The 25,458-nt window shown below is 37.5% G+C and overlaps 1 pseudogene and 1 gene segment (V, D, J or C); both read left to right on the top strand.

Moving 5' to 3' along the window:
• Positions 1-7,677: 7,677 nt before the first annotated feature.
• Positions 7,678-12,447, top strand: LOC126015738 (immunoglobulin heavy variable 1-69-2-like; annotated as a pseudogene).
• Positions 12,448-17,067: 4,620 nt separating this feature from the next.
• Positions 17,068-17,504, top strand: LOC126015893 (immunoglobulin heavy variable 7-4-1-like). The segment is given in 2 exon segments: positions 17,068-17,113; positions 17,191-17,504. Coding segments are annotated over 2 exon segments (360 nt in total).
• Positions 17,505-25,458: the final 7,954 nt, after the last annotated feature.

The following is a 25,458-nucleotide window of genomic DNA, read 5'->3' as shown; positions in this document are numbered from 1 at the left end:
TTTATGACGTATTTCACTCAGCATAATAGATTCCATGTACATCCATGTATAGGAAAATTTCATGACTTCATCTCTCCTGACAGCTGTATAATATTCCATTGTGTATATGTACCACAGTTTCTTTAGCCATTCATCTGTTGAAGGGTATCTTGGCTGTTTCTAGGGTCTTGCTATCATAAATAGTGCTGCAATGAATATAGGTGTAAGGAAGGGATTTTTGTATTGTATTTTTTTTGTTCCTAGGGTATATTCCTAGGAGTGGTATAGCTGGGTCGTATGAGAGCTCGATTTCCAGTTTTTGGAGGAATCTCCATATTGCTTTCCATAAAGATTGAACTAAAGGGCATTCCCACCAGCAAGGAATAAGAGTTCCTTTCTCTCCACATCCCTGCCAACACTGCTTGTTCTCATTCTTTGTGATGTGTGCCAATCTCTGGGGTGTGAGATGGTACCTCATAGTTGTTTTGATTTGCATCTCCCTGATGATTAGTGATGTGGGGAATTTTTTCATACTGTGATATTTGAAGGCCAGCCGCGGGCCACAAAACGTTGTACAGAGGGCCTCAAAGGACCCACGGGCTGCGAGTTTCAGACCCCTGATCTACAGAATTAACACGATGCAACGTTTAGAAAAATGAATTCATGAAATTTGCTTATACATAGAGAGATGTGGAGCATCATGCTATGTGAGATGAATCATAGGGAGACAACAGTAATAGAATTATCAAACTCACATAGGATATAAAAAATTCATAGTGTGAGAATATTGACACAAACAATTAAAATGATGGGGTACAGTTTAAACAGAAAACCAAACACTATGACAATAATTTAGGAAAAGTTCATTTTCAACAAATTATAACTGAGAGGAAATGATGATATATGCATGATTACCCTCAGGAAAAGTGTTGCAAATTATGATAGTGAACACTGAACAGGAAAAATGATGAGAGGAAAGAGAGAAAGAGGGGGGTGGGAGTGAGGGAGAGGACACAGAGGGAGAGTGGGATATGGTGAGAGAAAGAAAGAAAGAGAATGTATCTGCCATAAAGGCAGACTACAGAGGATACTAAAGGGAAATTTTTGGTGTTAAATGAACACTTGTGAACAAAGCTATGTTTTACACTCTGTCTCATGGAGATTTAATAAAAAAAGACAAATATTAAAAAGAGTGAATCCAAAATAACGACATCAAACTTCTGATATTAAAGTAGAAAGAAGAGAATGTGCAGGGCTTGTCAGAGGGTTCTCTGACAGTAGCATTTCCTGTCAGCCTAACATCCCACTATATATATATATATATCAGTTTTTGGAGGAATCTCCATATCAATATCTAGAAAGGTTGGACTAGACGGCATTCCACCAGAAGTGGATAAGAGTTCCTTTCTCTCCACATCTCCGCCAACACTGCATGTTCTCATTTTTTGTGATGTGTGGCCATCTCTGTGGTGAGAGGTGGTACCTCATAGTTATTTTGATTTGCATCTCCCTGATGATTAGTGATGTGGAGCATGTTTTCATGTGCCTTTTGACCATTTGTATTTCTTTGTCAAAGTGTCTGTTCATTTCTTTTTCCATTTTTTTGATGGCATTAGATGTTTTTCCTTGTTTTCTTAGTTATTTCCTTTTTGTATTTTTGTTATATTTTTCTTTCTTTTTTCTCTCTTCTCTTAAATTGATATTTATAACCTCTAGATGGACTCCTCTAGGCTTTATGTTTGTTTAATTTTGACCTCCCCCCTCTTTTTTCTTTCCTTCAAACTGAACCACATAACTTGAATAATCTTATTCTGCCTCATAAATTGAGGGGGGAAATAATGGATGGTACCAAGAGTAAACAGGCATAGAGTATTGAGTAAAAATTAAAAAAATGATCAGACTTAAACACCAAATCCAAAGCCAATGACAACAAAATCGATACCCAATTTACAAAAGGCTAGACACAGAGAGGACCACTTATTGTAGCAGAATGGGGGCGGGCAAGTGAGGGGGATATGGGATGCATGCTGGGAACAGGGATGGAGGGAAGAAAACACTGCTGGTGAGAATGCCCCTGATTAATGTCACTATGTAAATTAAATAATACTGTGAACAATTTGTAATTTACTTTGGTCAAAATAAAAATTATTAAATAAAAGATTAAAAACCCCCACAAAACTAAAAAATCAAGTGATATAAAAGAAAAATTGCTGTGTGAAGCAGAATTGACTGGTAATTGTAATACAGTCTAAACACCAAAGTTCCAGCACAGAGTTACTCTCACTGCATACAAGTCCAGCAGCACAGCACACATGGCAGTGAGTAAACTGAGCTGTGAGGACAAGGCCATGTATTACTGTGCAAGAGACGCAATGTGAAGACATCCTGAGTGTTTCAGAAACCAGAGGCAGAGGCAGCTGTGATGGGTGAGGAGATCACAGGGACAATGATGCTGCTTACTTTCTCCTCCAGAGTCAGGGTCTGAGAACAGCAGGGTTTCTCTGACTCAAGAATTTCAATTAAGATTTAGATATTTAGCTTTTATTTTTAGGTCACACCAGGGGACATCAGATTTACTCAGAAATAACTCCTTGCTGAGTAGTGCATTTATATGGGGATTCTGGTATGGATACTCTTTGGTGATGTTCAAAGCAAGTACTTTACCCACACACTGGACACTGCTCATCTTCCTTTTGATGAAAAAGTACACTATATCTTTTAATCCTTCAGCAATATCAAAGAGAACAATAGCCTTTCCCTAGATCACATGTTTTCATTCATACTTTCTTATACTGTGAACTGGAACTTCCCATCTGTTAGCAGAATAACCACTCATAAATATGTGCTAGTTTCATTGCAGTTTTTCCCCCTGTATCTCCAAAACTCCAACTTTTGCACAGTTTTTAAAATTTACCTTGTATTACCTAAAAGTAAATAAAGTAAGATCAGTTTTGAATTTTATTTCCACTTATGGGAAAAGAACAGGACAAAGAAATCACTATGGGTTATCAGTGTGCAGAGTGTATGGGATCTAAGTCAGGACCTCTTTGTATAGTCCTCCCTAATCTGCTGGGTTTCAGTTGTGTCACTTCACCAGGCCAGTCTCCATTAAGCATCTCTATTGTGGAATGATGTAGGGGGCTTCTGTCCTACAGCCATCAGTGAGATTTCAGTGAATTCACTGTAGGGAGAGTGGGCTGCACGGGCGACTAAATATGCAATATGAAATAATGATAACACACAGTATGTGGGATCAAAACATCTTCTGTCAGGAGTGCGACAAGTTTAATTTTTAGGAAAGGGGATTTATAGGGGTCAGACCAGCCGTAGGTATAGAGAAGAATAATTACAATCACAAAGCAAATTTCAACAGTAAACATTTTATGCTATGAGTATGAGCTATAAGAATTCTGAGTTACAACGTAGAAGGTTGTAACTCAAGGCAGCTCTTTGCAAGCTTACTTCAAATGCAAAATTAGGGATTATTAGGAAGTAGAAAATATCTAGGCACTAGATCTTCCCTGGGCTGGGCTTTACAGTAATAGAGGTCAAGTAAGGGAAGAAGTCAAATCCCCTTAGGTGTGGTTAGGGGTGATTACTTTTTTCTAAGGAGAGTCTATAGCCCAGGGTCTGCTTTCTGGCTTTGCCCTTGATTACCAGAAACTTCAACCAAAAGGACATATTTGAAAAAAGAAAAAACATTGTGTTTGCTTTGGGGGTTCTCTTAGTAATCTTTGGTGCTGAGTTTCTGAGCCAAATTATTTGATACAGGCCACAATTTTGCCTGAGATTTACAAAGGAGAGGTAGCCAAATAATGACGGAAAATGAATGCCAAGCATCTCTTCAAAAATTCCTCAACCATCCAAGGAGGGAAGGTGTCCACAGCGGGCCTTTTGAGGAACACCATGGGGGTTATTTCAGTTCTCCCCACCAGGATAATCTGAGGATACATCTGGTGGGCTGAGCTCCCTTAAAAGTTTATGCATGCCATGCAATGGAACAGATTTGTCCTCACTTAACAGTGATCAGCATGTTCTGAGGGCTCTACTATTGGTTCTAAAATCTAGACTTAGTGACATAGCTGTGATCGTCAACATTACATATTTTTAAATTTATGTGTAATCTATGCACTTCAAAATTATGTGTATTAGAAAGAAAGCATATTTAAGATATAAAATCCATTTCTTGATAAGACAAACTACAAGATTTTTTGGGGGAATATAACTCCACATACATATTTTTATCCCCAGTGGAGAGTGGAGAAAATTTTAGTTTTTCAAAATGGTCATGGTCACCTTTCCAGTCTTGTGTATTTAAAAATTGGTCAAGTGTCATGATTTGTGAGATGAAGAAAATGAGGACATCTCTCCCTATGCTCATTTCATTGTCCAGACTCAGGCATGTTAAGTGGAACATAAAATAGAATGTACACAGAAGTGCTGGCACCAGCCTGAATCAACAGACAGACTCTTGGAAGATTTCTTGCTGATGAGTATGATTGTCTTTCAGGACTAGTGTTAATTGGTCCCTTTGATAAGAAGGAACAGTAGCTATCTCAGATTTTGCAGTTTCACTCTGAAGTAATTCATCCCATGAAACAGAAATAAGTTTAAATGTAAAATTTAAAATGCTAAAAATGTTAAGAGGGCAAGAAAGAGGTAGAGATAAGGAGAGATTAAGAAGATAAATAGATTGAGAGAAAAAGAGAAAAATTTCTCGCATAGATGTAGTCTAGTGTGAAGTGTGGGAAGCAACTTAGGGTATTGATGATGTGGGGTGTAACTGGGTGGGATGAAGAAAGCTGAGATATTTCATTGTCTGGAAGATAAAATGATAATATTGCTGGCAGAAGTGTTCATGTTAGGAATACCATATGACAGAAAATCATCAACATGTAACTTTCTCATGGTGAGTCAATTAAAAAAGTTTATATATGAAAAACCTTCCAGAGAAAAATTATTTTAAAATAAATATAATATGTAGTTTCTATCATATATAATTTTATAAATATAACATATATTTCATAACTTTTAATTTTATTTGCTATTAAACAAAGATGATAAATGTTATATCAAAATTTTAAATATTCGAACTAAGCAAAACAGGTGATGTGCTTTCATGTCACTCAGATGGGCTTATCCCCTATACCAGGACATATATCTCATCAAAAATCATATCAAAATTGTATGTAGGAAATAAATCTTATGGGCCAGAGCAATAGGACAGAAGGTAGAGCATTTGCCTTGCATCGCTTCTGGCCCAGAATTAGTTCCTGTCATATCATATTGTCCCCCCGGAGACTGCCAGTGGTAATTCTGAGTGTAAAGCCAGGTGTAATATTTGAGTGCTGCCAGAGAAAAAAGGCCAAAGAAAAAAGGAAGGTAATAAATCTTCTGTGCCTTCCATACTCCATCAGTATTCAATTGTACTTTGTGCCAATGTCTACAAATATTATCTTCTATAAAATTCCCAAAGACAATAGATATTAGGGCTAGAATGACCCTAACATGGTAAGAAGCTTGCTAAAAGAGAGTGCAGAGAGGGGCAGATAAGGCATCAATATGATAGTGATCATTAAAATTAATCCCCACTGGAGAAGAACTGGATGCTGATAGGAGGTAATATGATATTTCATGATACCCTTTCGTTACTTTATATTCCAATCCTCAGTGACTAAAAGATAAAAAGAAGAGAGAGGGATAGAGACAGAAAGAGAAGGTATATCTATTTGCCAAGAGGCAGAATGGGGGAACTTGGCTCTTTGTTGGCAGAAAATACAGATATTACCAAGTAATAGGGAGAAAGCAGTAGAATTGATTGTTGTATTAATAATGCATAAGGAAGGTGGTGGAATGTTTCTATTGTAAAATAAAATCCATGAGTTGTGAATTTTCCCCCTAAGAACTATATTTCTAACTCCTATATAGATGGTCTGAAGAAGTATGGTTATGGTAAATAATAATAAAAATAATAATATAATTTTATATAATAATATAATAAAATAATAATAATATATGATATAATAAATAATAAACCAAGTCATTCAGGAAAGAATCATGCACTCAGTGGCTTTCTTTTTTTGTGGTGTTTCTGAGAAAGCTCCAAGTCAACCTGCTCTTTCTTGGTTAAATTAGTAGCAAAACTCATCAGGAGCAGGAAGGTGGAAAGAGAGAAAATCATCCAGGTGGGCTTTCACATCTCAAAAGGGATTTATGGGAAAGAGGAAGATCAGGGAACACCTTTATTTTGGGCTATAAGTTGAGTGTCATCTGACAGTACATGTATTTAAACATAATAATGTTAACATCTTGGGAACACTGTGAGTTAAGTATAATTTAACTTAAGAGTATAATTTAACTAAGAGCAGTGTGTGCAGGTGCATTCTGAATTCAGGTTCTTATGCTACTCATCTCTCAGAGAATGACAGCATGTCAGACCTAAGAGGAGGTGTGAGTGTTGCAATCCTGGAAACCAAACAAGAGCTTCATTTCTGGGAGTCCTGGGCAGCAGGGGACGCTGTGGCCATACCAATCCAGGCTATATTAGGTGTATATTTAGAGGCCTAGGAGAGTTTTTGTTAAGTTCTGGTGTTTCCTGTTTTCAAAGGAAAACAACTGATATAACCACCAGGTAAGGAATTATCGATGGTCGGCAGAGTTGTTTCAGAATACTTTATTTCGTTGGAGAAATTTACAACAAAATAAGTTCATGAACACCTGAAAAAATGCTTTCTAGGATATTTGCATATCTGAAAAGTAAGAAAGAGGAAGACATGAATTAAAAGGATATGCATTGAATTAAATTAAATGGATAATGAATTAAAAGGATACAATAAAAATTTCAAAACACTCTTCCATGATGGTGGGAATGTCGACATAACTAATCATTTTGGAAATAGACAAAATGGACTATGCTCAAAAATTTACAAATTAACTTTTATTCAATCCAGATATATTGATCCTAGAAATATTGACTAAGGATCTCAAAACATATGCAAAGAGGCATCTACTCTCCTATGATTCTTTTTAGCACTATTCACATTAGTCAGAGTCTGGAAAAAACCTAAGTGCCACAGAACAGATGAGTGGATAAAGAAACTATGGTAGATACACCTAGAGAATAAATCCCATGCAACTGTTAGATAAAATGAATGAATAAAATTTGTGTAGAAATGGAGAGATGTGTAGCATCATGCTAAGTGAAATGAGTCAGAAGAGAGACAGCAGTATTAGAATGATTACAATCATGGGCTATAAGAAACTCATAGTATGAGAATAACAGCAGATAATAGAAATGAAGGGGATATAGTTTAGACAGAGAAATGAACACTCTGACAATGATATAGGAAAGGCTCATGGTTAACAAATTATAATTGAAAGGAAATAAAGAGATAGGCATGGTTTCCTTCAGGAGCAGTGTTGCAAACATGATACTGAATAGAAAAAATGGGGTCAGGTGAGAGGAAAAGCTATATATAGAGAGAAGGAGAAAGAAAAAATGTGCCTGTCGTAAAGGCAGGCTATAGATCATTTGCTTCTTTTATATATTGGACTTGGATTTAACTATGATTATTGTCCCTTATGAATATGCAAATACACTTCTGCTATTGAAATAAATACTGAAAAGTTTGTGTGTAAGGGATATCACAAGTATACAGTTTTATTCACTAACGTGGCTGTGTGGACACAGCCCTCAGCATGGAATGGATATGGAAAATCCTCTTCTGCTCACATTGGCCACAGGTAAGAGTCCCAGTCCCTGGAATGAGAAGGGAACCAGGACCAGTCAGGGAAGTCCTTCCAATCCAATCTCTGCCCACAGGTGTTGGACTCCCAGAGCAGCTGGTGCAGTCTGGGCCTGAGTTGAGGAAGCCTGGGACATCAGTGAAGATCTCCTGCCAGGCATCCGGATACACTTCACAAGCTACTATATGCACTGGGTGCAGCAGCGTCCTGGAAAAGGGCTTGAGTGGATGGGAAGAATAGACCCTGATAATGGTAATACAATATATGCACAGAAGTTCCAGGGCAGAGTCACCCTCACTGCAGACAAGTCCACCAGCACAGCCTACATGGAAATGAGAAATCTGACGCCTGAGGACACAGGCACATATTTCTGTGCGAGAGCACAGGTGTGACAACCCACATCCTGACTGTGTCAGAAACCTGAGGAAGAGGCAGCTGTGTTGAGTGAAGAGATTACAGGAATGCTTAGGCCTCTTAACTTCTTCCTGCAGAGCTGGTTTCTGAGATTTAGAATGAGGCTCCAGGCTCAGCATTCATTTGAAAGTATCATTAAGCAATAACCAATAGAAGCACAGTATTCTTCTAGACTCCTGTATTCTTACTATTTTTCTTCAGGACTATCTGCTGGAGGTTTCCAGTAGCTAACTGAATAATCACATGTAATTATGTCATGTGTGATTGCATGTTCTTGCACTGTAGATCCTTTTTTACTTTGTTTTTCTTTTCTTTTTTTTGGGGGTGGGGTGGGGTGGGGTCACACCCAGCAGTGCTCAGGGGTTACTCATGGCTCTATGCTCAGAAATCGCTCCTGGCAGACACGGGGGACCATATGGGATACCGGGATTCGAACCACCGAACTTCTGCATGCAAGGCAAAAGTCTTACCTCCATGCTATCTCTCTGGCCCGAGCACTGTCGATCTTTCCTTAGCAAGCACCAACTTATCACTGTTTACACAATGTTTATACAAACATTATTCAACTATTCTTGAGGAAAAGCAATTAAATGAACACAATGTTCCAATTTATTTCCTCTTTTGTAAAAAAAACAATGCAGCAAAAATCAGAAATGTGTGAAAAATAGGCAAATTCAAATTGGGATACAACTGAGGATGTCACTTTCTTTAGTTCTTCCTGATATTGTGTGATTGGAAGAGTTACTTGCTCAAAACTTTTCTTTGAGCATCCCTATTTGTAAAGTGGAACTGTATTTGCAACTATATTTGGATCAGTGATCTTTATATCATAGATGTGTGAAATACAGGCATATTTGAAATTATATATTTGTGGAGCACTGTTCCATGAGCATATTTGTATCTAAATAACCTTTAGCTGGAATTCTGCATTAAATAAATGAAAGTGAAGTTTTTTTTTTTTTGTGAAAGTGAACACAGCGACATTTGGTATCATATGGGATAATGGAATTCATAAGTGTTCTCTGGAATCTTGATGTAGGTTCACACTATCTGGGAAGTTTCCAGAAAGGTTGTCAGCAGCTTGGACCAGCACAAAGAACTGTGAGCAAGATCAGGATGCTCCTCACACAATTCCCAGCACTTATGCATATGAATTGAGTTTAACTGATTTTCTAGCAAATAAATGCCAGGGATTACGTGACTAATTATGGGAGTCCTTTGCTTTACCATCTTGTTATAAATAACCAATTCTTTTCACTTTCTATCCCTTCATTCGGGGCATAGCTACCAAGGGACAAATCATAGCAAAGAGAAGTGGACATGACTTTTACTGTCCACTGGAAAGTCCCAGGCCAACAGAACAGAGATCACAGGATGGGCTACTCACTGCACACAAAACACTGTAATTGTTGGTATGAGGTTATATCGCCAAGTGGGCATGCACCTTTCTTCTTTTTTTTTCCCCCCAATGCATATCTGTTCTTTGAACAAAGGTGGAAAATACAGTAAAATAGTAATCTTACAAATGGTGAAAGAATACCTTTCCCCGTGACAGGAGAATTCTCACATCTGATTGAGTGTATAATATGTTCCCTCCCTCATGGAACACTGATCCTTCATAGAGTAAAATGAGCTTAAGGCCATTCTAATTGGCTTAATAAATTTATTATGGGAAAACTTTCCAAATAAGAAAAATGTAAAACACAGAAGCAGAGGCTCTACTGGAAGACCAGCCTGGGGAGCTGATGTTCATAAAGCAGAAAGGTATGGACAGATAATGGTGGAAAGAAAGGCCAGTGAATAAATCACTCCTCAAGGATGATTTGAAATGTATTTTTCTTGTCTCTGCACAAAGAAAGTCTTATAGATGAGTCCTCTTTCTAACTAAACTGCTACCTTCAATTCTGGAATGGTCATATTTTCTCTGTATGTGGCATTCATTCCAATTGATACCCAAGAATGCTAAATATCCTAAAACTAACCACTGACAATGTGTTACATATTAAAAAATGAATCCTGAATGAGAATAATTTTATCTCATATATATTTCCCTTATATAACAGAATGGTTTTCTGCAATGTGATGATTGTTTGGAATCTCCATACACCATTCAATAGACCTTAGTAAGTTCAGGTAAGAGATACTGAGCACCAGACAACTGGAAATCAGGAAAAACTATTTATTTGACACTGTAAGGAAAAGAGGCCCAGAGTAATATCTAGCATGTGACAAAACCACCTTTCTGTGGGAGGTGAGTAAGTTTCCCTCCAATACTTGCTCTTTTAAAAGAGAATTGGTGAGCCATGCCATCACCATGCAGCATGCTCTTTCAGATAGTGTTATGGGTCCACCCTTACTTACTCAAGCAACTCTTTTATAAAGGACAGTAATATGCAAGGATGAAGCTAAAATCTCAGTCTTTGGCAAGAACAAAGACAACTTAAAGGCTAATAAAATGTATGTTTTGCTATTACTCAGCCAAACTATGTTTAATGCTCAAACTATTTTTGTTATAATGTGAGGTTACACTGTGATGATTGAATTGGAGAGCACAGTGATGGTTTTGTTTCTATGGATATGAGCTATAGCTAGAGATACTCTGAAATTATTCCTGTCTCTGTGCTCAGGGTTCATGTCCTGGCAGGCTCAGGAGACCATATCAGAGCAGAGAATTCGAATCTGACAACACTAGCAAGGCGATGCCCAAACTGCTGCTATTATCTTTCTGGGCCAATCACTGAGAAATTTTAATATGCTAGAATGTAGACACTGAAAGCTCTCAAAATTCTTTTTCAGGTGAATTATTTTATTTGTATTTGAAGTTTAGTAGCTCAAGAGCCACACAATTTTCATGACCTTGATACTTTGTTGTTGTGATTGTTAGATTCTGTATTAATTAATTAGACACATCATGCCATTCGTGAAATTCCAAACTGGGACCATATGAGATTGTGAAGAAATGATTTCAGACAGTGGCCTTGTCTTTTGTCATTTGCCCTCATCTTTTTGTGGGAGTTGGATAAATTTTCTTTCAATACTTTTGCTTTAAAAGTAAACTGAGCCATTGTTCCTACTTGTTCCTGCTCTCTGTGGTCACTCTGAGGCACCCCTCTTTTCTTCAAAGTTGACCCTGAGTCTTCAGGTGCTTCAGGTCTTCAGTCACACTGGCGAGATGTGGGGACCTAGAGATGCAGGATATCAGGCCTTGAGGCTGCTTGCTGTGTCTCCTCCTCTGTGTTCACAGGACTCACCGAAGAGATAGAGCAGTGATTCCTGGAGAAGCTCATAGTCTCCATCTCCTGCCCCGTATCTACTCTGGTGTCTGTCTGGCTGGCTCCTGGGAGATCAAGAACTGGCTTCTGGTTCTCAAAAGGAATCTAGATTCAAAGATGAAGGAACATAGCACTGTATAGACTAATATTCACTTCCCAGTCAGCCATCAGCCAACAGCAATTTCTTGTTCTCAAGGAAAAAATTTAATGAAACTAAGTGGATCAAATCAAATGGTCTCTATGGGTTTGGGTTTTTGTTTGCTTGTTTTTGATTTTGCACCTTTCAGACAAAATAACTTTTCCTAGTTTACCTTAATATTTCTGAAAGTTATTTTTGATTATTTACCATATTTTTAAGTAAGTACTATATTAAAGGGGGCCTAGATTGATATTTCTCAATTTAGGTCATTTTTATCTTCACCAAAAGTATTTGTTTTCCAGTTCCACCTTTAATAAATTTTATTTAATTTATTTAATAAATTTTGTTTTATATTTTTTCCATATCCTCTGGTTCTTTGGGCTTTATGTAGACTCTTTGCTTGAGTGGGAGAGCATCACTTCCTAGTCAGCCATCAGCCAACAGCAATTGCTTGTTTTCAAGGACTTGTCGTGTTTTTTCTGGGGTCTGTTTTGGTTGGTACCCTTTGGGCATGCAGGATTTGGTCGCATGTAGTCTTTAGCTCTGGAAGTTTCTCTTTGATGATGTTCTTGCCCATTGATTCTTCCTGGACATTTTCTTCCTGGGTCTCTGGGACTTCAATGATTCTTAAGTTGCTTCTGTTGAGATTTTCAAAAACTTTTATTTTCATCTGTTCACATACTTTGTGTAATTTTTCCATTGTCTGATCATTTGCTTTAAGGCCTTTTTCCATTTTCTTCTTCTGTATAGAGTTGTTATGCATTGCATCTTCCAGCTTACTAATTCTATCCTCAGCTGCTGTTACCCAGATGGAGAGTTTATCCATTGAGTCTGTCAATTTGTCTACTGAGTATTTCAGACCTGTTATTTGACCTTTATTTCAGTTTGGAGTTTTCTGATTTCTGTCTTCATATTTTTTTAGTTCTTAATAGTGTTCTGTTCAAGTCAATCTATGCTTTCTTTGAGTTCTGTGAACACCCTCCATATCTCTTCTCTAAATTCCATATCTGCGAGACTGACTTAGGTGATATGGCCTTTGTTGGGTCATCAGAGTTGCCATCTTCATTCTCTATGCCTGGTGCTGACATGCATTGTTTCCCCATTGTCACACTTGTATTGTGGTTTTTTCTACGTGTTGTTGTATTGGCTAAATGATGTGCGTGGCGCGCTCCTCTGCTTCCACTCTTTCTAGGCGGAGCAACTCACCTCCAAGGAAGGAGAGGCCTTCAGGGGTTAAGCCACACACAGGATCAAATCGTCAGTCCAGGCACGCAGCAGAGAATACAGTCCAGAGAGATATGCTGCGCCTCAGAGATCGGTACACTCATTATAAGCATTACAAGCCCACAGTTAACATCATGTGCAATGATCAGAGGGTTGAGCCAGGAAGAAAATTCAAAAGACAGAGCATCAGTCTTATATTAATGAAAGGCTGAGCACCATTGGGGGTAGCTTAGGTCATGTCCTCAGGCCCCTGAGCATCACAGCATCACCTGTCCTTATCACAAAACACCAAAACTATAGACTCCAACCTAGGCTTTGTCCTAGGTTCAGTGCAAAAACCAAGACCATCTACTACAGAAGACTGATTAAAACAACAGTGATGGAACAGAACTTCTAGAACCATAAAGACAGACTGATTCCTAGGCTCAATCCTATGACCTGTGCAAATACCAAGATCTCTAGTTATGGAAGCCTGATCTTATCATACACGGCTTAGTGGATAGTTTCCAGACACCACAAAGGGACCTAGGGAAGAGTAAAAGTACAGGTACGAAGCCTGGAGTTATGCCCATGTCAGTATACTCGAGTGGAGAAACCCTGTATCTCTTAGGCCAAGGGAATTCCCTTTCTAATCTCCCCAATGTTTGCCGTGCCTATGCAAAAAAAAAAAAAAAAAGTAGCACAAATTAATTTTAGTTGTTACTGTTGTTGTTTTCTGTTTTTTTCTTGTTTTGTATTTTTTATTTAATATTTTTGTGCTCCGCTTTGTTTTTATTTTGGGGCCAGGCTTATTGCTTGGTTGTTGGCTTTATTGCTGTTTTGTTTTTTGGGGTTCATTTTTTTGTATTGTTGTTATGTTTTTCTCCCTTTTCCCCTTTCTTCTCTTAAACCAAAATTTATAGCCTCCAGAAGGACTGCTCACATTATTTGCTTGTTTGATTTTTGCCCCTCACCCATTTTCTTCTTTACTTCAAAAAGATCTGCATAACTTGAACCATCTTGTTCTGCCTCAAAAAATGAGGGGAAATAATGGAGGGGACCAAGACTGAACAGTCATATGAACATTGAGTAGAAACAAAAAAATGATCAGACATAGATACCAAATCCAAGGCAGAATCGATACCCAATCTACAACAAGTTAGACACAGAAGGGACCACTTATACTATCAGCACAGGGGGCAAAGGTGGAGGATATGGGATGCATGGTGGGAATAGGGGTAGAGGGAGGACAACACTGGTGGTGGGAATTCCCTTGATTCAATGTCACTATATACCTAAAATTTTACTCTGAATGATTTGTGATCCACTCTAATCAAAATAAAAATTATTAAAAATTTTCTTTATCTAAGGGAACAACTTTCTAGCTCTAGGGGCTAAAACTAGCTTCCTAAGATCTGCTTTTGAAGGAGATAAAACTTATATGAAAGGGGTTACAGAATTTTTACCTAGTAAAAATCAATAGCCCAGTGCTATTCTGGCCAAAACTTTTTGGAGTGTAGATTAGTTAGCAGGCATTCAAAGTGTCTAGAGGAAGTCCTTCAAGCAAAGAAATCCTTTCTATTACAAACTGCTATGATGTTCAAAGACAAGGAGAAAAGAAATGGTTTTTTTGATGCTGAGTATTCCAAGTAAAGATAAATTTAATCAAGGCTATATTGGTTATAAAAATCCTTATGTTAGGATGAGAAAAGTTTTTCTATATACACACAGAAGGGAGCACATATATAAATTAATTGTATATATAAATATATTAATAATTATATAATATTGAACATATTATATATCAATTAAATATTTATAGTAAAGGATGCAGAATGCCAGCTTCATTAACAGAATGACTCATTCAATTATCCTCACTGAGAGAGAAGACTGATTGGGCCCATTGGTGAGAAATCTCTCAGTAATATTCCAGCCATTAACACTTGAGAGAAAAGACATCTCTGTGGGCTTTCTGGTAATATTTCTTCAGGAATTTTCGATCAGCTACCTACTCTAAAGGTATGCACATCCTAACAAGTCTTCTGACTGACTTCCTCTCCACATATTAAGATTCCTATTATGTTAATGCTGTGACACCATGTGGATTCCTAAGAACCATTAGGAATGGTCCCTGAGTAAGAGTCAGGCACTTGGCACTTCAGGCTTGGCACTTCAGGCAAACAACTACTGCAAGAGCTGAAATATAAAAGAATACTTCTTCTCAGTACTGAGCACTCTTTTCTAAACATCTAGTGATCTTGTGAAGTTCTTGGTGATCCTAATCATGCTCTGTGATCCTGATCATGCCAGTGGTCTTGAGCATCCCTTAGTTTATTCCAAGAGCCCTTTTGTCATTGCTAAGCTCTCTGGTAGTTCTGAGATCCTTTATGTTCATAAACATACTGTGAACCTCAACCCCTAGTAACTTCCTAAAGAGAAAACATGGTTACTTTCATTCCCTTAAGTCTTGTATTGGAATATGTGGTCATATCTCAAAGGGCACAATGTTCAGCTGTGGTAAAACTCACTCTGAGTGTTTTTTTATATAAATTATTATTTTGACCAAAGTGAATTACAAATTTTTCAGAGTAATATTTTAGGTACATATTGACATTGAATCAGGGGAATTCCCACCACCAGAGTTGTCCTCCCTCCAATATCGTTCCCAGCATGCATCCCATAACCCCTTCCTTTACCCCTTGGGCTGTTAGCATAAGTGGTCCCCACTGTGTCTAACTTGTTTTAGATTTGGCATTGATTCTGCCATCACTGGCTTAGGGTTTGGTGCCTAAGTCTGATCATTTTTATTACCACTTAGTGATCATACAACTGTTTGATCTTGGTACCCTCCATTATTTCCCCCTCATTTTGAGAGGCAGAACAATATGGTTCAAGTTATGTGGTTCTGTTTGAAGAAGAAAAAAAAGAAGAAAGGAAAAAAATGGGGTAAAAATCAAACAAGTAAAAAATGGGCTGAGTCCTCCTAGAGGCTATATATATATATATATATATATATATATATATATATATATATATATTAATTTGAGAGACGAAAGGGAAAAAGGAAGATAAAAGCAACTACAATATAAAACAAAACAAAATCCAAAAAGCGCCTCAGCAATAAAAACAACCACCACACAATACCCATGGGCCTGAACTAAAAATAAAACAAAGCACACAAAGTGAAAACAACAACAGCAACAACAGCTGTTGTTGTTTTCACTCACAGTTTTTTGTATAGGGCGAGACCATTTGAAAAACAGAAGCCATGGTTCTGTGGAACCTTTCTCACACATAAGGATAAGTACCCGCTACAGTGACTTGATACAGCTCAGGCTAATTCTAGATCTCATTCTGAAGCATCTGAAGGAAAATAGATACTATGATGTAGACAAAGCAATGTAGATACTTTTATAGGTCAGTTCTCTAAAAGTGTTTGCTGTGTGTGTGTGTGTGTGTGTGTGTGTGTGTAAAATAAATGTGCCACTTATACAAAGAGAAGAGGCCAATGTTGGGGTTTATTCTGAGAAAAACACGATTTTGCTTAATATAGAATAGAAAATAAATCTTGGAACAAGTAAATGTTTATGTCCCCGATCCTCAGATGTCTTCTTGAATGGTGATCTTCAAGGACACAGAGGCTTTCAAGTTCCTCAAGAGTCTCTCTCTCTTGGGCCCGGAGAGATAGCACAGCTGCGTTTGCCTTGCAAGCAGCCAATCCAGGACCAAAGGTGGCTGGTTTGAATCCTGGTGTCCCAGTGTCCCATATGGTCCCTTGTGCCTGCCAGGAGCTATTTCTGAGAAGACAGCCAGGAGTAAACCCTGAGCAACGCCAGGTGTGGCCCAAAAACCAAAAACCAAAAAAAAAAAAAAAAAAAAAAGTCTCTCTCTCATAGAAATATGTCTAAGTCACTGCATTTAATTCCATGAAATTGATCCCCAGAGGATCATACATTCTTGTATTTCTCTCTATAGACACTATTGAGTTAGAAAGTAAAAAATGAGGTTATTGAAAGAGGGCTGAGAGATAAGGTCACAAGATGAAGCCTAGGTGAGAAACACTGAAATGCTGATGCACTGTGAGTCCAGACAGGCTCCATGCATGAAGGATCTGGGCTGCAGGGGGTGCTCAGGACCTACTATCAAAGTAAGAAGGCTAGTCTCAGAGCAGGGGTTTCAACTATAAAGGGGTTGACCTCATTTATATGTAAATTACCTGAGGTCTGTGGATTTAAAGACAGACAAACCTATACCTTTAAAATAAGACATTAAACTGCTTCTTCTACATAAGCCTCTGAGAGCATACTCCTCACCATGAACTGGACATGGAGAATCATCTTTCTGCTGGCAATGATTACAGGTAAAGTGGCCTAGTCTTGGAATTGTGAGACCAGGTCTTGGAAAATTAATTAATTTACTCATATATTTTCCTCGTAGGTGTGCACTCCCAGGTGCAGCTGGTGCAGTCTGAGGCTGAGGTGAGGAAGCCTGGGACATCAGTGAAGATCTGCAAGGCATCTGGATACACCTTCACAGACTATGCTATTAACTGGGTCCGACAGGCACCAGGAGAGGGCCTCCAGTATATGGGGTATATCAATACATACACTGGCAAACCAACATATGCCCAAGGCTTCTTGGGCCGCTTTGTCATCTCCATGGACACTTCTGTCAGCACAGCCTTTCTGCAGATCAGTGACCTGAAATTTGATGACATGGCCACTTATTACTGTGCAAGGGGCAGAGTGTGACAAACCACTTCCTGAGAGTGTCAAAAACCCTTGAGGAGGAAATAAGTGAGCTGGGTAAAAATGAAAGAGGGCAAAAGCTGCAGAATTTTTTCTCTTAGAAAACAAAATCCGAAGTGAGAATTACAGCGAAATGTACTTATTAATTATGATAAATTCTCATTTCTTTGGTGGAGGGGCTATCATCAGAGGAATGTGAAGTGGGTCATGTTTTCTAAGATCCATAGTAAATATATAGGACATGATCTCTGTACAGAGTTCCCTAAATTGTTTTACTGTTCTCCTGTAAACATTAGCAGTCAGTTTCCTCTCTCATAGCCCAGAAAAAATAATTTATCTTGTCTATGAGTTATGGCTGAATTCAGAATGATAGACAGAGAACAACACAAACTCCATGACAGTTCAATATCCCCAAAGAGCAACATGAAATTCACCCACAGTTATATAGGAATGTGTGACAGACTATTACTTATATGTGGGATCTATACTTGGGAATCAATGGTTTATATGAAGAATACCTACATGTCCTTTGGCCTCACAGTACAGGGAGGAGAAGGAAGGAATAGAATGGAGGAGAGGGGGAAAGACAGTTGAGTAATAATATGGGGCAAAGTTTCAAGGGGATGAGGCAGGAAAATTGTGCTGTTAAGGACAGAGCTAAATATCTAAACCTGAGCCAGAAATACTGAAATAATGAGACTCAAACTTTAGCAAACTTAAGTAACATTCAAGATGGCAGATTAACCTGGGTAGGGAAATTATGGGAGGAAACTGAGAAATAGTTGGTGGACGTAAGTTGGCAATGCTTGGGCAGTTGGTGCTGGAACCATTTTTTTTTATAAATAATATCGTTATTTAAACACTGTGATTTCAAACTTGATTCTAATTGGGTTTCAGTCAAAAAATAACACCCCTCGTCACCAGTACAACATTCCCACCACTAATGCTCCCCCATCTCCCTACTCCTACACTCCCTGCCTATATTCAAGACATATATTCAACTTCTATCACTTAATAACATTGTCATAATCCTGGTTAGTGTAGTTATTTCTCTAATTGCACTCACCACTCTTTGTGGTGAGCCAGTCCTTTTGGGCCCCATCTCTGGTCATATTTACAATAATGTCATTTATTTTTCTTAAAATCCATAGTTATATGTGTCTCTCTCACTCTGACTTATTTTACTCAGCATAATGGATTCCATGTACATCCCTGTATAGAAAAATTTCATACTTAAAATTTGACGGCTGCATAGGATTCCATTGTGTATATGTACCACAGTTTCATTAGCCATTTATCTGCTGAAGGGCATCTGTGTTGTTTCCAGAGTCTGGCTTTTGAAAATAGCACTGCAATGAATATAGGTATGAGGAAGTCCTTTTTGTATTGTGTTTTTTGTTTCTATAGTATACCCCTAGGAGTGGTCTAGCTGGATTATATTAGAGCTAAATTTTCTGTTTTTGAGGAATCTCCATGTTGTTTTCCATAAGGTTTTGACTAAATGCATTCCCACCAGCAGTGAATGAGAGTTCCTTTCTCCCCACATCCCTGCACATACTGATTGTTCTTGCTCTTTGTGATGTGTGTCAGTTTCTGTGGCGTGGGTTGGTACCTAATTGTTGTTTTGATTTGCACCTCAGTTATGAATAGTGATGTGGAGCATTTTTCATGTGCCTTTTGGCCATTTGTATTATTTCTTTGAGAAATTGTCTGTTCATTTCTTCTCCCCATTTTTAATGGGGTTAGATTATTTCTTGTTAAGTTCTGTCAGTACATTGTATATTTAGATAATATCCCCTTGTCTGATGGGTATTGGGTGAATAGTTTCTCTCATTTTGTGGGTAGGTTTTGTATCCTAGGCAATATTTCCTTTGAGGTTCAGAAGCTTCTCAGCTTAATATAGTCCCATCTGTTTATCTATGCTTCCACTTGCTTGGAGAGTGCTGTTTCCTCCTTAATGATGCCTTTTGTCTCAATGTCATGGAGTGTTTTAGCTAGATGTTGTTCTATATACCTTATGGTTCCAGGTCTGATATCAAGGTCTTTAATACACTTGGATTTTACCTTAGTACATCGTGTTAGCTGGAGGTCTGAGTTCACTGTTTTGCAAGTGGCTAACCAGTTGTGCCAACACCACCTGTTGAAAAGGCGTTCCTTGCTCCATTTAGGATTTCTTGCTCCTTTTTAAAAAATTAGGTGATTGAATGCTTGGGGAACATTCTCTGAGTGCTGAAGCTTATTCTCTCATCTGAGGGTCTGTCTTTATTCCAATAACTGTTTTGATAACTATTGTAATAGTAGTTTACTATTGTAAACTGCTTTGTAATGTAGTTTAAAGTTGGGGAAAGTAATGCTTCCCATATTCCTTTTCTTAAGGATAGCTTTAGCTATTTGAGGGTGTTTATTGTTTCAAATAAATTACAGAAGTGTTTGATACACTTTTTTGAAGAATGCCATGATTATATTTAGAGGAATCTCATTAAATCTGTACAGTGCTTTGGGTAATATTGCTATTTTAATGATGTTAATTCTGCCAATCCAAGAGCAGGATATGTGATTCCAGTTTCTAGTGTCTTCTCTTATTTTTTGGAACAGTATTTTATTGGTTTCTTTGTATAGGTCCTTTTCATCTTTGTTCAAGTTGACTCCAAGGTATTTGTTTGTTTGACAGTAATGTGAATGACACTGTTTACTTAATGTCAATTTCTTCCATATCATTATTGGTGAATAAAATGGCCATTAATTTTTGTGTGTTAATATTGTAACCTGTCACATTGCTATAAGAATCTACTCTTTCTAGCAGTTTTTTGGTAGTTTGGTTTTCTAAGTATAGTACCATGTCATTTGCAAACAATGGAAGTTTGACTTCTTTCTTTCCTACCTGGATTCCCTTGATACTTTTTTCTTCCTAATTATTATAGCAAGTACTTCCAGTACTATGCTGAATAAAAGTCGTGAGAGAGGACAGCCTTGTCTTGTACCAGAATTTAGAGGGAAGGCTTTTAGTTTTTCTCCATTGAGGATAATATTTGCCATTGGCTTGTGGTAAATGGCCTTAACTATATTGAGAAAGGTTCCTTTCATTCCCATCTTGCTGAGAGTTTTTTTTTTTCATCAAGAATCCGTGTTGGATCTTACCAAATCTTTTTCTACATCTATTTATATGATCATGTGATTTTTATTTTTCTTGTTGTTGATGTTGTGTATTATGTTGATAGATTTATGGATGTTAAACCATTCTTGCATTCCTGGAAAGAAACCCACTTGATTGTATAAATGATCTTCTTGATGAGGCATTACATTCTACTTTCCAGGATTTTGTTGAGGATTTTTGCATCTGTGTTCATCAGAGATATTGGTCTATAATATTTCATTTTTTGGTAGCATCTCTCCCTGGTTTTGGTATCAAGATTATGTTCGCTGGGCCGGGTAGGTGGCGCTGGAGGTAAGGTGTCTGCCTTGCAAGCGCTAGCCAAGGATCAGGACCGCGGTTCAATCCCCCGGCGTCCCATATGGTCCCCCCAAGCCAGGGGCGATTTCTGAGCACATAGCCAGGAGTAACCCCTGCGCGTCAAACGGGTGTGGCCCAAAAACCAAAAAAAAAAAAAAAGATTATGTTCGCTTCATAAAAGCTGTTTGGAAGTATTTCAGTTTTTTTTCTATTTCATGAAAGAGCCTGCCAGGATTAGTATTAGTTCCTCTTGAAATGTTTGAAAGAATTCATTAGTAAATCTATCTGGGCCTGGGCTTTTGTTTTGGGGCAGACATATGATTACCGTTTTACTTTCCTCAATAGTGATGGGTGTTCAGATAAGATACATCCTCCTTATTCAACCGTGGAAGGTTATGAAAGTCCAATAATTTATCCATTTCTTCCAGGTTTTCAAGTTTAGTGGCATAGAGTTTCTCAAAGTGGTCTCTGATTACCCTGTGAATCTCTGCATAATCTGTAGTGATCTCGCCCTTTTCATTTCTAATACGGGTTATCAATTTTCTCTCTCTTTCTTTATGAATTTTGCCAATGGTCTATCAATCTTGTTTATTTTTTTAAAGAACCAACTTCTACTTTTGTTGTTCTTTCGGATTGTTTTTTTGGGTTTCCACTTCATTGTGTTTTGCTCTAAGCTTCTATTATTTCCTTCTGTCTACCTATTTTTGGTTCCTTTTGTGGATCATTTTCTAACTTTATAAGCTGGGTCCTTAAGATATCCAGGCATGCCTCTTCTTCGTTCCTGATGTGTGCTTGCAAAGCTATAAATTTTCTGCTCAGTACCACTCTTGTTGTGTCCCATAGATTCTGATAGTTTGTGTCTTCAATGTCATTTGTTTCCAAAAACGTTTTGATTTCCTCTTTGATTTCATCTCATACCCACTGGTTGTTCAGTAGTAAGTTGTTTAATTTCCAGTTTTTAAAGTTTTCCTTCTGTGTCCCTTTGTAGTTTACATCTAATTTCAGAGCCTCTGGTCAGCGAAGCTAGCCTGCTATTTTTATCTGCTATTTCTATACTTTTGATTTTATGGAGGTATGTTTTATGTGGCAGCATATAGTCGATCATGAACCCCAACAGAAGACACCGAGAATCACTAGACTGTGCTCAGATACACTTCATAGGATCTATGGCCCTAATAGGAGGAATTTCAGGACTAGAAATAGCATTCAGGGTGCATGACCATACAGACCAGTTCTAGGGCAGATGCAGAATCAGCTATCTGCTGTTACCAGGAATTTTCTGTTATAACATCAATTGGGAAAGGGTCTATCTTTACTGACTCATGGTGGCTAGAATCTCTGTTATTTTGTTTCACTCAACACAGAAATGGTTAACTTTGTCTCCTCTGTGATAAAATGGACCAAGGAATTAAAATAATTTGTAGAACAGTGATCTATAGGACTGTTTTATTCCCTGATGATGGGAATATCACACATATGAGACCACTTGAGATCACTCTTTGATATATATAAGCTTAAGTAAGGTCCATTTCCATGAACCTAGTGCAAAGTAGGATACATTCCTATGGACGTATGTTTAAATGTGGCTCTATAAAGCAGACACACACAATCTGGGTAATTCCAGAAGTGGATATTTTCTGTTCATTCCAAAAATCTGGATTTGATCCAGATATCTTTATAAAATACTGCCTCTTGATCACACCATGACATATTTCTCTCTTTGCTCCATGACCTCAAGCAGACAGAACTCATTGGTGAGATGTAAACATATTTCTTATAACCTCTCTGAATTTAAGCTTCAACCCTCCAAATGCATAGATGAAAAGAAGAAATTATGTGCTGCTCTGTGACGTGTTTCATTTCTTTAAAGTTGATGCTATTAATATTCAGGGGTCCTCACATGCTACTTTGGTGATTAAAATAAACAATGGTGCACAGGGACATCTAGCCCAATCCTGAAGCACAACCCAAATATCACAGTTTTCCAAACACAAATCCACTCTCAAATTGGGTTTTCTGTGAGTGGCATGTTTTACATCACTGACATGATGGTTGAACTTAAAGACAAATAATTGCCAGAAACTACAATAACAGTGGTCTGAAATAAAAAATGTTGTGATATTACTAGCAGAATACTCTGTTCCACTCAGGTATCATTGAAGACTTTTTCTATGTTTTGTTCAACATCTGTTCAACAGATTTACAGGCATCTGTTCAACATCTCTAAGCGTCCTGTGTGACATCAGTGGAAGGTAACACAGAGATGAGTAAAACAGTGCACCCATGATTGCAGATAATCCTGTCTTTAATAGGATATTAAAGAGCACAAAGATTCTGGAAAAAAGGATTCAATTTCATTCAATAATGTAAGTTCAAATTTGTACAGCTGCTTTTAGTTAAATTAAAGAGAGCAACATTTTGAAAAATTCAATAACTAATTAAATAAGAATTAGTATAATGTAATTTGTATAAATAGACATCTTAGTTTCCTGACAAAGTATCCCTGAGAAACATAGACACATTTAGCATATTTCTGAAGAGCAACAAGATTGGTAAGGAAAACAATTTCTGATAACAGGTAACTGAAAGCATTTTATGTATAGTAGCAAGAGACTGGCACAATACATATTAACTACTATGTGGAAAAAATGTAACTGTCATTTAAATCTGGTAAGAATGCTCTTTGTTTAACATGTATCAAAACAGTATGGAAAAATTCAATGGAACTACTAAATTACCAGTAAACACAAAAGTATTATTCAAATATGTAATAGAAGAGGTAAATTTATATACATAATATCCTTTCAGTAACACTACTGCAAACCACAGTGCCTGAGAAAATGGAAGAGAGAAAGAAGAAAATTATCAGCCACAGAGACATGTGATGGAAGTTGGAGAGGATTTGGAGAATATGGTGGAGCTAAATATGCCCTGGTGAAGGGATGGCTGCTGGAACACTAAATGATTAAAACTTAGTCATGAATAACTTTAAATCTTAGTGAGGTTCAATGGAAAAGATTCTTATTCATAAAATATATATCACACACATAACTGAATAAATGGGAGGCAGGGAATGGATTATAGGTTTTCCATGGGTCATTTATCTACTGAGGTAAGTAGACATTTCAGCTGGATGTGACAATGTTAGTATTTTATATAATGGAATTCTGTATTAATATCACTGAAAATAATGATGCCTCAATAAAAATTGGAAAAATTATTCAAATCCATGACCTATTACAACAACCAGAATATGAAGCTAACCAAATATTCAACAAGAAATTAGTGGGAGAGAAAGTTGTATGACATGTACATTAAATAAAAGTATACACAGCTATAAGAAAGGGTGTTAACTAAAGTTACAATTTGAAAGGAGTTGAAAGGTATGTTAGACAGTAAGTCAGGAGAAGGCGAAATATGCATCACTTCACTCGAATGTGCCACATAGAGAAAGGAAACAAGACGACTCCCAATAAACAATGACACATCATTGTCTTTGTGAATCAATAATTTTACTCTAGAGTGCTAAGAAGTTGGTAGGAGAATGAAGAAGCAGATTGCAGATGGTATAGAAAAACTGGGAAAATGTCTGGGACACATTGGAGGAGTAGGGGATGTGTTAATTCACACCCTAATTGGAACATGACTGTACCCATATTAGAATTTAAAATAAATGTGGAGAATGAAGTCAGGTCCTAATGCTCTGGTATTACAAACTGGCAATATTTCATCGTTAATAGTTTAGTTGTGAAGATGACAGAGCTGGGAATTCAGACAAGATCCTCAATGCAGGGCAAAGTTTGGGCAGCAGGAGGCGCTCGGAACCCACCAAGCATTGCACCATGAGCTGTGCAGGGGCCTGGCAGCATCTGCTCAACTCCTGGGATTTTCTGTTTAAAAAACAAAACAAAACAAAACAAAACAAACTCTGAAATAGACAGCCACGAAGAATATTGTGTAAGGTCTCCTGAGATATATCCCAATATTTTATTCTATTGTATGTACATGAAAAAATAATATATAGACACCTAGTATTTCTGGAAAAATGAAAAGCAAGGAGCAATTGATAGTTTTGATTGTAAGCACACTGATTCTCAAAATATCTCAAATATAAATACTGAGGTCAAAGATCAGAGAAATAGAGAATTCTTTGGTATTCAGAATCTTCTCTGTGAAAGCAGGTCTTGTCAGCTTAGTGTCTTGTGAAAGGAACATTCTCTTCACAGCATCCAAGGACAGGGTATGATCTGATGCTCTTAAACTATCAGCCACAGACTTTCAAAGGGAAATCTAAATGATCCAGTTGCTTCTTTTTCAATTTTGAATGTTATTAGTTAGGCAGATTATTTTCTTTCTCGAGAATATACAAGTAAGTCAAAGTCTATTGAATTGAATACAGACAAGTTTGCATCAAATGACTTTCTAAAGCTAAAACACTTTCCTACCCTCTCTGTGAGAATAAATTCCTTACATGGAATGAACATGGAGAATACAGTTTCTGCTCTC

This window comes from Suncus etruscus, chromosome 8 (assembly GCF_024139225.1).
Source record: "Suncus etruscus isolate mSunEtr1 chromosome 8, mSunEtr1.pri.cur, whole genome shotgun sequence".
In the NCBI taxonomy this organism is placed as follows: domain Eukaryota; kingdom Metazoa; phylum Chordata; class Mammalia; order Eulipotyphla; family Soricidae; genus Suncus; species Suncus etruscus.
This window is presented reverse-complemented; position numbering and strand designations above follow the sequence as displayed.